Source organism: Mastomys coucha, unplaced genomic scaffold (assembly GCF_008632895.1).
Source record: "Mastomys coucha isolate ucsf_1 unplaced genomic scaffold, UCSF_Mcou_1 pScaffold18, whole genome shotgun sequence".
Lineage (NCBI taxonomy): Eukaryota > Metazoa > Chordata > Mammalia > Rodentia > Muridae > Mastomys > Mastomys coucha.
In genome coordinates, this window is record NW_022196900.1 from 92,868,272 (window position 1) to 92,882,789 (window position 14,518).

The following is a 14,518-nucleotide window of genomic DNA, read 5'->3' on the forward strand; positions in this document are numbered from 1 at the left end:
GACAATGTGTGACAATATGGGGTTCTTTCTGGAAGCCTTTGTTTCCCCCAGGCCTAGTTTGGTTTGGCTTAGCTGTCATGGCTGCGTAGAGAGACGATTTCTAATTCGGTTTACAGTGCTGACTGACTTCATGTGCTTGGAACAAAACCGAGATACTTCCAAAAGCTAGGACACTCTGTCCCCTCTGGGAATCGTGTGGGCGGGGCGCACAACCATCGGCATCGTCCTTGACCTCAGAAAGTCAAGCGTGGGGATTCACAGGACCAGGGGCAGCTAATGTGCTGTCGTTTGCATCTTACCATCGCTGCTTTCAGAATCTTCTTTCTAGCTTCTAACTACTTTTTTTCTTTCTTTTTCTTTCTCAAGCCTCAGAGTTTCTGAACACACATCTCGGTGAACCAGCGGTGACCCGTTTGTTTTGCCTTCTCCTAGCTCATGCATTCTTTGAGTCTTGGTCACGGGAATGTTTTGTCTGGTCAGCGGGACAGAACCAACGGCTGAGCACTCATGACGCGTCGGCAGGATCCTGGGAAAGGGAGGTTCTGATGGCGCACCTCTGAATCAGCCTGTTCTTTTTGTCTCTGGTTTTCGAAGGTCTCTGGAAGTGACCTGTTATCCAGAATCTTCTCCAAGTACAAACAGGGAAATGTTGAACTTTTCATTCCATGTGTTGACGTCTTAGGTTTTGGAAAGCATCAGAGTGTCGAAGGCAAGAACCCCAGAACCCCGCCCATCCTCTTGGTAGTTATCTAACAACTCTATCCTGTGTCTACTGGGCTGGACCATCTGCCTGGAGAAGTTCCAGAACCCCGAGATGCCTCGGGGTTCATCTGCTCCCAGAAGCAGCTAGCCGTGGTCTCGGTGTTCTTTCCTGCCCATGTCTTGAGTTTTTGTTTTGTTTTGTTTTGGTTTGGTTTGGTTTTTTGCTGTTCTCGGTCCTGATGATGCTGAAGGATGACTTTGCTCTTTGGATCGGGCTACGGTGAAGGAGCTAGCTGTGTGTGTAGACGTCTGTGGGAAGAGAGAAACAGTGAGCATGTCTCTGCCAAACCAGTCCCTAGAAGGCCTTCCTCAGGAGGCCTCCAACAGATCCCTGAACGCCACAGGGGCTTGGGACCCAGAGGTCCTGCAGGCTCTCAGAATCTCGCTCGTGGTGGTCCTGTCCATCATCACGCTGGCCACTGTCCTCTCCAATGCCTTCGTCCTTACCACCATCCTCCTCACCACGAAGCTCCACACCCCGGCCAACTATCTCATCGGCTCCTTGGCCACCACCGACCTCCTGGTTTCTATCTTGGTCATGCCCATCAGCATAGCCTACACCACCACCCGCACCTGGAACTTTGGTCAAATCCTGTGTGACATCTGGGTGTCTTCTGACATCACGTGCTGCACGGCCTCCATCCTGCATCTCTGCGTCATTGCTCTGGACAGATACTGGGCCATCACGGACGCCCTGGAGTACAGCAAGCGCCGGACCGCAGGCCACGCAGCAGCCATGATTGCAGCCGTCTGGGTCATTTCTATCTGTATCTCCATCCCTCCGCTCTTCTGGCGGCAGGCCACGGCTCACGAGGAGATGTCCGACTGCCTGGTGAACACATCTCAGATTTCTTACACCATCTACTCGACCTGTGGGGCCTTCTACATCCCATCCATCTTGCTCATTATCCTGTATGGCCGCATATACGTGGCTGCCCGAAGTCGAATCCTGAACCCACCCTCCCTCTACGGGAAGCGCTTCACTACCGCACAGCTCATCACAGGCTCAGCTGGCTCTTCGCTCTGCTCGCTCAACCCCAGCCTCCACGAGAGCCACACACACACAGTCGGCTCCCCTCTTTTTTTCAACCAGGTGAAAATCAAGCTTGCTGATAGCATCCTAGAACGCAAGAGGATCTCTGCAGCCCGAGAAAGGAAAGCCACCAAGACCTTGGGCATCATTCTGGGGGCCTTTATCATCTGCTGGCTGCCTTTCTTTGTGGTATCGTTGGTCCTGCCCATCTGCAGGGACTCCTGTTGGATCCACCCGGCCCTCTTTGACTTCTTCACGTGGCTAGGTTATTTAAACTCTCTCATTAACCCCGTCATCTACACTGTGTTCAACGAAGACTTTCGACAAGCGTTTCAGAAAGTTGTCCATTTCCGGAAGGCCTCTTAATCGGACTTGGGGGTGACTCTTGTTTATCCGTTATGTCCTGTAACCCCACGGGGGTTGCCTTTTTTTTTAATATTACTGTCGTTTTTCTGAGACCTGGGTTGATTTGTGCTATTTTGGGTCTTGGATTAAATCAATAGATTTGTTCTGTGTTTGACTGCCAGCATCTTCCAGACTTTGAGTCATCTAAAGCTAGGCCATTGTGATGTGTAAAGGGGGGGGGACAAGACTGAAGATATCCTTTAACATAGGATATCTTCCTGGTTCTCTGGATTGGAAGAAATATAAGCTGTAGGACCAAGGTGAGAAGCTGTCTTATTCTTTAGCAGGCTCGGAGGGAAGGCCTTTTGGTCTACCTGGGATTTTGCAGAGGGCTGTGGGGAATAGGTGTGATTATTGGCTTGAATTAAAAGAGAATTTGGAGTTAGAAAGGAGAGGTTGTCATCTTCCATAGCTCACTGATTAGAAGATAACATCCAGGAATAGTTTCCACTGGGTCCTGGTTGTCCATAAGGAAAGTGGTATCGGTGACTTCCAGAATAGATGGAGAGAAATTCAAAAGGTGGCAGTAGAAGAAAGGTCCACTTGGGACCAGATCAGCTCTGCTTCCTTCATTCTTCCCTCTGTCTCTATTATGTAATGTTCTGAAGTTAAAACCTACCATCCTGCCGCTCCGGACTGACACACAGAGCTTTGAATGGGACCTCATTCTGCCTGTTCTGATTCTTTTTTCTTTTTTTTTCTGAATTATTCTTTTTTACAACCCTTGTCATCAGAGTTCTTAAGATGTTGAGTCTTACCAAATAAAAGCATGAGACACAGCGAGCAGTTGAAGTCTTTACAAAATTATGTATTCGCCAATTGTCCCGAATGTGTGCATATGATGTGCGTGTAAGGCTGTGGCATGCCACACCTCTGGGGTCAGTCCTTGCCTTACACCTTTTTTGAAGTAGGGTCTCCCTTGTCTCCACCCCTGCCTTGCATATTCCAAGCTAGTTAGTCCCTAAGCTCAAGGGATGGTCTCTGTTTCCACTTCTTATCTCATCACAGGAGTGTTAGGACTGCAGCCATGCATGCATGCACGGTGATATCCAGCTTTTTATGCAGGTTCCAGGGATGGATTGTCCCCCATTAACACCCCCGTACCAGGAAGGACAGACTTTCAACTTAACTCTGTTTACAACATCCACTGAGCACCCACCTCACACCTGGCCCTGGGTCTTTCATTTGCATATTATTATCATACATTTGCATAGTTTTTTTGAAAAAAAAAAACCTGAGTCTCCTGATTGTGGATGTTCCCATAAAGTGACTGAGAAACTGAGAAACTGGGCCTGATGGCAAGATGGCTCAGTGGGTAAAGATACTTACCACGAAGCTTGATGACCTGTGCTTGATTCCCAGAACCCATATAGTAGGGAGAATTATCTCCCACAAGCTGTCTTCTGATGCCTGCACATGCACACATTTGTATATACACAAAGATAAATTTCAGAGATGTTAGGGAAAAAATATTAAAAAACCCTCAAGAGGCCGGACGGTGGTGGTGCACGCCTTTAATCCCAGCACTTGGGAGGCAGAGGCAGGTGGATTTCTGAGTTTGAGGCCAGCCTAGTCTACAGAGTGAGTTCCAGGATAGCCAGGGCTACACAGAGAAACCCTGTCTTGGAAAAAAAAAGAAAAAATAATCATAACAGTAGCAATGGCTCCTCTAAAGTACCCAGTGCGCTCTGTGTCTCTTTTCTCATGTTCTCTTCCTCCTTGTTTTACAAGTGCAGGAAAGACATGTGGCTGTGGTCAGAGGAGGGCTTTGTTAAGAGACAGCCTCATAAGGATGGGCCCTGGTGGGAGGACAAGGGCACACGTTTCCACGTGAGACAGCAGCAGAACTTCTGGGGTGTTCCATGAAGCCCTCAGCCACAGGGAGAGGAGTGACAGCCAGATGTCAGGAAGGCTGGGAAGGAGAGGAGGGCAACCCAGAGAGAGAAGTTTGTTCTGGACGTGTTACAGTTCAATTCCTGGACTCCCTACTCGGAATCATTCTACAGGCTTGCTGACCCTGGACTCCTGGTCTCAGATCCACGGAATCAGAACCTCTGATGAGAAGGGCCAGGAGTCTGTTTTGTGACTAGGGTTCATTGTGTCATTCAGGGTGACTTTGAACCCCAGGTTGGCTCAAATGATCCTTTTGCTTCAGCCGCCCGAGGAGCTGAATGACAGGGGCAAGCCATTACACCCAGGATCCTAGGTCACTGGCAAAGTCGGCTTTCTAATAAACCTCACTTCCTGTACTGAGAGATTACTATGTCTCTACACCTTGGGATTGGTGCAGTTAGTGTCTTGAGGCTGTGAGGCCTCTCTGTGAGGCAGGAACTTTCAACATGCTTACTGGTCCTCTTTGCCTGGTAGAGTCCACTTTCCTACCTTTCTTTCCTTCCTTTCTTCCTTCCTTCCTTTAGAAGTAAGATATCCTGTACTCTCCTTACTGCCACAGGCAATTTATATTGTCCTGGGGGTCAAAACCAGGACACTGGGCAAGCACTGTATGAATCCCCCAGCTTTTAAGCCTTGTTTGTTTCCATCTCTTCACCTTGCTTTGTGATATCTTCCTGATCCAGGAAAGAATGGGAATTTAGAGTCTAGATAGGAAATACACTCTATGACATTAAATACAGGCTAAGCCCCAGTTCTGTGGCATAGCAGTTGTGTGATGGGGTGTGTGTGTGTGTGTGTGTGTGTGAACTGCCTAATCACTCTGTGCTTCAGTTTCTTGCCTATTGGATGGGATCATCTGTATTGAGCCCATGGTGTGTGTGTGTGTGTGTGTGTGTGTGTGTGAAAAAGGTATGGATCATAAGCACTTTGCACAGTAAAACATAATATGTCACTGGCTACTACTCAAAAGCTTTGAGCAAATTATAAAAGAAGTTCAAATGCCGAAAGCCTTCTAGGCCAGTCCCGACTAGAACAAAAGTCAACAATCATTTTATAAACAGCTTTTTGAGATCTAGTTTATATGTGTTGTGCAATTAAAGGGGCTGGGGGCATACCTCAGCGCTGTATGGAGTGCTTCATAGCCTAGGAAAGGCCCTGGGTTTGATCCAGAGCAAGGAGAACATCCTTAACGATGCCTGGGTGTGATGGCGCATGCCTGTGATCACAGCATTCAAGCAGAGGCAGGAGGATTTCCTTGAGTGTGAAGCCGGCCTGGACCACATAGAAAGATCTCATTTCAAAAAAGCAGGAAGTGCTGGATGGTGGCGGGGCATGCCTTTAGTCTCAGTACTCCTGAGGCAGAGACAGGCAAATCTATGAGTTCAAGGCCGGCTTTGTCTACAGAGTGAATTCCAGGGTGGGGTGTTCCTGGTCTACAGAAGACAGCCAGGGAGGGGTGGCATATACCTTTAAATCTTCAATTCTAACACTCAGGAGACAGAGTTCCTGGTTCTCTGACAGAGATCTCTGTCAATTCCAGAACGGCCTGTTCTACTCAATGAGTTTCAGGACAGCCAGAGCTACATAGGAAGACTCCGCCTCAAAGCAAAGAAGTAAAGCACACGCAAGAGCATCCACTTCCACTCTCCACCCTTACCACGCAAGGAGACCCTGTTTCCTTCAACCATCCCTTGCCTTGCTGAATACACATCTACGTACTGTCCTGTAAATTTTGTTCTTTTGTTTTTGTCTTTGAGACAGGGTTTCTCGGTGTACCCCTGGCTGTCCTAGAACTCACTATGTAGACCAGGCTGATCTAGAACTCAGAGATCTGCCTGCCTCTGCTTCCCAAGGGCTGGGATTAAAGGCATGCACCACCATCACCAGACATCTATCTATCTATCTATCTATCTATCTATCATCTGTGTGTGTGTGTGTGTGTGTGTGTGTGTGTGTGTGTGTGTGTACAAGCTACGGGGCATGTGTGGAGGTCAGAGAACAAGTTGTGGGAGCCAGTTTCCTCCTTCTACCATATGGGTCCCAGGGATGGCATATAAGTGGTTTCAAGTTTGGTAGCAAGCACCTTGACCCACTGAGCCATCTCAATTGCTCTGCCTGGATGCTGGACTTTTCCTATAAAGTGGAATCCTGCTGCTCGTTGATGCGTGCCTGTGGCCCCGACTCTCAGGAAGCTGTGCCTTTTACGCTGAGTTGGGCTACACTGCAATGTGAGGCTAGTCAAGGCTACACAGCAAGACCATGTCTCAAACAAAACAAAATATCCTGGAATAGTCTATGTCTTCAATCCTTGGACTCTTGAAAGAGAGGGCGGTGGATATCAGTGATTTTGAGACCAACTTCATCTATACAGTGAGTTCTAGGCCAGCCAAGGCTACAAGGTCAGACCCTGCCACAAAACAGACAAACCAATGAAAAATCAAGACCAGAATCTTCCGAGGGCGATCTTGGAGGCTGGCTTCTTTTATTTGTTTAATGTTTTCCACAGCTTATCCAATTCACAACATATGTTACAATTCTTATTATTGCCAGATCTGGGTCTATATCACATTGTATTCATCCGTTGAAGGGCATTTGAATTGCTCCCATTTTTCAGCTAGTGCCAATGAGGTTGTGAAAATCCAAGACTAAGTTTTGGTGTGGACAGAAGTTTCGAGTTTTGAGTCACATGACATCTGCATTTGCCCACCCCACCCCCCCACCCCCCAACCCCCGAAGACCAACTACACTGTTTCCCAGAGAGGCCACACCCTTGTTTCCCTTCCCAGGAGCCCCACATAAGGGTTTCACTTCGTCCACATTCTGTGGCTCTTGTTATTGTCTGGCATTTTTTTATTGGCGCCATTCTAGTGGGCGTGGCATAGTGTTTCCTTGCAGTGGTGAAGCTTTGTAAAGGGGCCAGAGAGTGAATATCTCCAGCTCTCTGACTCACTCCTATCTCTGCCACTGAGGCGTGAACAGAGCCTGGATGGCACATAAATAAACACCCTCAGTTGTTTACCAACAGGCGGCTGGCAGCTCAAGGACTAGTTTGCCAATTCTATTTAAAAAGAGTGGCTGTCCCACCTGCCCAGTTTGTCTCTGCCCCTTCTTTGGCATATTTATAATCAGTTTTAGAAATAGCCATTATGCCGGCGGTGGTAGCACACGCCTTTAATCCCAGCATTTCGGAGGCAGAGGCAGGCAGATTTCTGAGTTCGAGGCCAGCCTGGTCTACAGAGTGAGTTCCAGGACAGCCAGGGCTACACAGAGAAACCCTGTCTCAAAAAAAACAAACAAAAAAAAAAAAAAAAAAAAAAAAAAAAAGAAAGAAAGAAAGAAAGAAAAGAAAAGAAATAGCCATTATTACCAAACCAAACCAAACCAAACAAACAAACAAAAAACCCAAAAACTTAAAAGCCAGGCAGTGGTGGCGCACGCCTTTAATCCCAGCACTTGGGAGGCAAAGACAGGCGGATTTCTGAGTTCGAGGCCAGCCTGGTCATTTTTGGGGACTTGGTCCCCTTTTTCCACCTTTATGTGGGTTTCAGGGATTGAACTCATGTCCCCAAGGCTTTTGCTTTTACCAGGTTGGCTCCTATCTTGCCAATTTCTAGTATGGACTTAAAAAAAGTTTTATTTTATTCTGTGTATATGAGTGTTTGCATGTGTGTATGTATGTACCCTATGTGTGTGACCCTCCAGTGCTCATGGAAGTCAGAAGAGGCATCAGACCCCTGGAACTGGGATTCCAGATAACCCTGAGCTGCTCTGTAGGTGCTGGGACCTGAACGCAGATCTTCTGGAAGAGCAGCAAGTATTCTTAACCTGGGAGTCAAACTCTTCAGACGCCATTGTTAGACTTTTGAAACAGGTTTCCCCCCAACACAGCTTAGGCTGAACTTGAACTTGAGATCCTCTGGCCTCAGCCTTCCCAGTGCTGGAATTATCAACCAGACTGCCACGCCTGGCTCCTGGGTTTATGTTTTTATTACACTTGCTTCCAGTGATCAAACTTAAGCATTAGCCCTTGCTTACTGGCCGTCCCTCTGCGTTGGTGTTGGCTTGAAGGTGATGTTCTCATTTCTTGCATTCTCCTGTTGATCAGCAGTATGCCACAGGGCCTGGTGTATAGTAGGTGCTTGATAAATACATGTTTGAATGAGTGAATGACTGAGGGAGAAGTGGAATCCTGTTTCTCAAGGCCTTCTGCTCAAAGTCTTGTCTTTAAATTTTTGAGAGATAGAGACTGCTCCCGCTTAGGAACCTCGCCTAGTATGAGAATCAGTGTCAAGGGGAACTGGGTCAAGTGGGAGGGCGTAGCTCAGATGGGATGGCTGGCAAGGAAGCCAGTCAACCCCAGTGTCTCCAAGGGGTCAAATTGGATCTGGTGACTCAGCTTGGCCTAGCCCAGCTTCCAGATTGCCTTCTCTTTCTCCAGAAGTCACCCACACTGTGAAAGTGAGAGGGTCAGCCATGATGGAGGAGAGGTGTGCTGGTCTTTGTGCTTTTTAAAGCAGGGTTTCATCTATCCCAGGCTAGCTGCCTTTTGTTATCATCTGAAGCAGGCCATGATCCTTCCACAGTTCCTGCGCTCCTCAGGACATGTGAAGGGCAAATTGAAAATAAACTCGTCTAGCACAGACCTGTGGTTTGAGAGGCTAACGAAATCTGACCAGCTAAACCACACTCCATATTGATTCTAGGCCTAGCCAGGGGTATATGTTGAGACTTTGTCTCAAACAATAAAATAAAATAAAATAATCTGGATGTGGTGGCACATGCCTTTAGTCTCAGTACTTGGGAGGCAGAGGCAGGCAGGTCTCTGAGTTTGAGGCCAGGCTGGTCTACAGAGTGAGTTCTGGGACAGCTAGGGCTACACAGAGAAAACAGGTAATAATAATAATAATAATAATAATAATAATAATAATAATAATAATAATATTTTAAAAAACACTTTTTAGGCTTAGAAGTATAGTTTGGGAGGCTGAGGCAGGATGGATGATTTCAAGTTCAAGGCCAGCCTGAATGACAAAATGAGATTCTGCTGCAAAAGACTAAGTTAAATATCAACTTGAGGTAGCGCTGGAGATGTAGCTCAGTTAATAGAGTGATTGCCTAGCATACGTAAAACCCTGGTTTTGCCACCCCAGCATTGCACAAACCAAGCACAGTGGCACACATGTGATCCTAGCAATAGGGAAGTGGAAGCAGGAAGACCAGGAGTTTAAGGGTCACCCTGGGCTATATAGCAAGTATGAGGCCAGCCTGGGGTACATGAGATCACATAGATAGATAGATAGATAGATAGATAGATAGATAGATAGATAGATAGATAGGTAGAGCAACTCTGAGGACTGGGGCTATAGTTCAGTGTTTACTGAGGTTCTGGGTTCAATCCCTGACAATACAAACAAATAAACAGTTTCTTATGAGCACAGAGATGGTCTGTACCAAAGACCTTTCTCCTTTCCACCGTCTTCCCTCCCACCTCCCATCCTAGGCATGCTTTTAATTCTTTCACACTTAGTCACAGACACACACCCACTGTGACAGAGATGACGCCAGGGAAAAGTAGGGCTTCAGTCCAGCATAAACTCTGCCAAGTTCTGGTAGAGGCTCACGGTGCCAGCCCTGTCCCTTCCTCATAGAAACCCAACTTTATTTTTGAAGAGCACAATATCCCCAGGACCAGGCGTGACAAAGGTTAAAGGTTAAGAGGACCTTTTGAGTCTAGGCCATCCAAGATGACAGTGAGACCCTGTCTCAAAACACACTAAAATACAAAACAAAACAAACAGCATATCCGAAAATTACACCTCCTCCCAAAATCAAATTGCCTCTTCATTCGATGTTTTAAAAATTATTTATTTGGGCTGGAGAGATAGCTTAGCGTTTATAGCTTAGCGTTTAAGAACACTGGCTGCTCTTCCAGAGGTCCTTAGTTCAATTTCCAGCATCCACATGGTGGCTCACAACCATCTATAATGAGATCTGATGCCTTCTTCTGGTGTGTCTGAAGACAGTGACAGTGTACTCACATAAATAAAATAAGTAATTCTTTTTTTTTTTTTTTTTAAAGTATTTACTTGCTTGTTTGTTTTTGAGGCATGGTTTCATATAGCTCAGGCTGGCCTCAAACTTCTGCCTCTGCTTTTCAAGTCTAGGAACTACAGGTGTGGACCATTTCAAGCTTTATTTTTTTTCCCAATTGATTTTATTTTTTAAAATACATCTTTCAGCCGGGCAGTGGTGGTACACACCTTTAATCCCAGCACTCAAGAGGGAGAGGCAGGCAGATCTTTGTGAGTTCTAGGCTAGCCTGGTCTACATAGTGGGTTCTAGGACATTCAGGGCTATGCAGAGAAACCCTGTCTCAAAAACAAAAACAAAAACAAAATAAGGGCTGGTGAGATGGCTGATTGGTTAAGAGCACTGATTGCTCGTCCAAAGATCATGAGTTCAAATCCCAGCAACCTCACGGTGGCTCATAACCATCCATAATGAGAAACAAATAAAAAAACCTTTGGACCAGAGTGAACGGGGCCAGAGCAAGAGGGAGAAGGGAAGGGGAAAGAAAATCCAAAATAAATAAGTATGTAAGTAATAAATAACTAAATAATAAATGGCCTAGATCTATATTACCCAGAGTGGCTGGCTTTGAACTTCTAGACTCAAGTGATCCTCCTACCTTAGGCTCCTGGGTAGCTGGCACTGTAAGTATATATATCATTATGGCCCTAGCTTCTCAGGCCACTTTGTTTGTTTATTATTGATTTATTTTTCAGATCTGGAAACGTAGCCTAAAGCTTCAGACATGCTAGGCAAAATGGTTTCCCACTGAGCTATATTCTCAGCCATCCCCTTCTCCACTGTTTAATTGTCAGCAGACTTCAGGCCTCCAGGATGTGAATCCTGAAGGTTGTGCAAATATCTGAGCTCCGTGGCCACAGGTGACCTCAGCTCCACCGCTTTCAAGGTCGGGGCCCCTTCCACCGTACATCAATCACCTCATGATCGCCATCAGACTCTGAGCCCTGCGGGGACACTTACCTATCTCTGTCCTCCTAGTACCTGGCACACAGCCAGACAGCATGTGGTTAATGATAATAGCATTTATTGAGCTCTGACTGTGTACCCAGGTACGCCTTAAGCGTTTTATGGGCATTAGCCACTTAACCCAGTGAAGCAAGTCCAATTGTTATAGTCCAGATTCGAAGCTAAAGTCCCAGGAAACTCACTTGTTTGCCCTGTGTCCCAGGGCCACAATTCAAGCCTGGCCATATTCTGAATCCCCCAAAGGATGTGGCCAGGCACATGCGCGTTTGCCTTTGAAAGGCAGTAAAGCTGGAGAGTAAAGCTAGAGGCTCAGTGAAGTGTCTGCAGTGCACGCATGAGCTTGTAATCCCAGGGCTGAAGAGGCAGAGACAAGCAGATCCCTGGGGCTCAGGGCCAGTCAGCCACCCAACCTCATCCAGGTAAAAGTGAAGCAGACTTTGTCTCCAAAATCATGTGTACGTCACCTGAGTAACAACACCGAAGGTTAACCTCTGTCTTCCACACACAGGTACACATAGGTTCATCCATGAGCACCTGGACGGACGGACGGACACACACACACACACACACACACACACACACACACGTGGGAAAAATACAAGTTTGGTAAGCAAGGTTTCCAGTTTCTTGCCATTCTTTGGTACCATGTGAATAACAATACTGTCAACCTGTCAACCTGAGAAGGTGGCTGGGGCCTGGTACCATCCCTGACACTGCAGTGTTCAGAACTGGGGAAATCTCTGAATGGGACTACACTACCACTTACTCATTTGGAACTAATTAAGTGGCGAGCCAAATACACACAGTTGACTATTCGGACTACTGAACAGGGCCTGGGAGCCAAGTCTAGCTCTTGGGGTTGCCAGTTGGCAACTTGGTTTTTTTTTTTTTTTTTTTTTTTTTTTTTTTTTTATGATTGGTTGTTTTCTGTCCCCACATGGCCACCAGATCCCTCACAAAGCTCAGAGTCCATTTGGGGATCAAAGGACACTCAACAGATTAGAAAGGCGGACAGGCTGTTCTTCACCCAGCCTGTGTTGTGCCCCACCCCCTCCTGGCCTCTGGTGCCTTTCCAGGCAGAGGGGAGAAAGAGCGCCATGCCTTCTTTCTAGTTTCCAGCAAGTACCTGATTTCAGCAGTCCTCTGAAGGGTCTTACCATAGATAGCATTTACTGGCTTTGCTAATCCTGCATTTTGCTCCCAAAGGCAGAAGCAGGGATCCCAGATCTGGAGAAAGAGGATTTTTAAGATTATCTAGGGCACCTTTAGTCACATCATCCCTGACACAGTAGCAACTCATGCTCTTGGATTATTTTACCTCCCTGACCCCCAGCAACTTGGGGAAGAGGACACTGTTATCCCCATTTTGCAGATAGGTAGACAGGGGCTTAAAATGCCTAAGGAATCTGCTCAAGGTATCCCTGTAACTCATTGGAAGAGACAGATGAGCATTCATGTCTGGGTGACATCACCTATCTCCACCTCCCAGCTTACCCTACTCCCTGAACCACTCTGGTTTTCTTTGCTTGCTTGTTTGTTTGTTTGAGACGGAGTCTCTCTAGTATAGTCCTGGCTGTCCTGGAACGCACTATGTAGTCCAGGTTGGCCTCTAACTCACAGAAGTCCTCCTCCTGTTCCTCCTCTGCCTTCTGAGTGCTGGGCTTAAAGGCATAAGTCACCACACCCAGCTTCCCTGAACCCCACTTGGACAGCTCCTTCACTTGACTCTTTGGTGTGCCCACCAAGTATCCTTGAACAGATTCGGGGACAGGATGCTCACTCCCAACCATACTTATGTTGACCCAGCACTAGCCAGGTACGCACTAGTAGTCTAAAAGGACCATATGTCTTTTCTTTTGCGGGTGAGTGGGCAGGTTTCAGACTGTGTTTCTCTGTGTAGCCCTGGCTGTCTTGGATCTTGGTCTGTAGACCAGGCTGGCCTCAAACTCAGAGATCCACCTGCCTCTGCCTCCAACGTGCTGGGATTAAAGGTGGCTCAGCTGTAGTCACCATGTTATATCACCATAATGTAGCAATTGTATACTTAAACAGAGAAGGAACCGGCCAAGGGTACAAACCTAGTTTTAAGAACAAGCTGAGATCAAGTTCAAACATATCCCTTTTTTGTTTTGATTTTTTGTTTGTTTGTTCCACACAGGGTTTCAGTATGCCAGAGGTTCTCAACTTGTAAGTCTCAGCCTCTTGGGAAGCTTGAACGATCATCTCACAAGGGTCACATATCCAATATCCTGCATATCATATAGTTACATTATAATTCACGACAGTAGCAAAATTACCATTATGAAATAGCAATGAAGATAGTGTTGTGGTAGGGGGTCACAGCATTAGGAAGATTGAAAGCACTACACCATAAAGTCCTAGCTGGCTTAGAACTTGCTATATAGATGAGACTGGCCTAAAACTCATAGAGATTTACCTGTCTCTGTCTCTTGAGTGCTGGGATTAAAGATAACGTGCTACCATATTGGGCTTTGGTTTTGTTTTTTAAAGACTTTTTAAAAAAATGTATATGGGTGTTTTGCTTGTATATATAGTGGTCAAGGAAGCCAGAAGAAAAATTAAATCATCTGGGATTGGAGTTACAGATGGTGGTGAGCTGCCATGTAGGTACTGGGAATCAAGCAGCTCTTAACCACTGAGCCATCTCTCCAGCCCTGACAGAGTGACATGGGCCTTGGCTGTGTCAGAGCTAGAAGGATCCATTCCCTTCCTGCCCTTTTTCTGAAAAAGGAACCTCATCTTGAAAGGGGCCGGTACAAGCCTGAGATCCCATCATAGGACAGAATCCAATCAGAACATCTTGCCCTCAAGAAGCTTGAATAAGGCGTTGCCTTCCTCCTAAATCCTGGTCCATTCCACATCTGTCCACTAGGTGGCGCAGAAGCATCAGAGAATAATGCAGAAAGACGGGTGGGCAAACCCCCTTTCTCTGGCATAATTTTTCTCCAAGAAGCAGCAGCAAGCCTATGCCTGTTCTGGGACAGCACTTAGGGCACTAAGGTATGCATTGCAGACACTCTAAGAGGCGAATTCGGCCTGACCACAGAAGTAGCGGAAGGTGACTTGACGGTAAACACTAGGAAATAAAGACTCCAGCAGACAAGGGTAGGAACTCTTTGCCTCTGGGAACCTTGGCAGCTGGCTCAGAGAGTTGTACTGGCACACCAAACGGGGATGAGAGATGAGATCCGCATTTCCTAGGCTCTGCAGAGAGCTCCAGGTTTTGGTGGCTACCACTAGTGAAGACCTGCCAGATGGCTGAAGTGTCTGCCACCACTCTTGGAAGCCTGGGGGATACTAATGGGTCTGACAGCTCCGGAGCTCAGCTTAGGCCCTGTAGCTCAGTCG

The 14,518-nt window shown here is 46.8% G+C and overlaps 1 protein-coding gene across 1 annotated transcript; it reads left to right on the top strand.

Annotated features, from left to right (window-relative positions):
- Positions 1 to 279: 279 nt before the first annotated feature.
- On the top strand, positions 280 to 2,979 carry Htr1d (5-hydroxytryptamine receptor 1D). Its single transcript, XM_031379098.1, has one exon. It carries the CDS (start codon positions 1,037 to 1,039, stop codon positions 2,159 to 2,161), a length of 1,125 nt encoding a protein of 374 aa, XP_031234958.1. The 5' UTR covers positions 280 to 1,036; the 3' UTR covers positions 2,162 to 2,979.
- Positions 2,980 to 14,518: the final 11,539 nt, after the last annotated feature.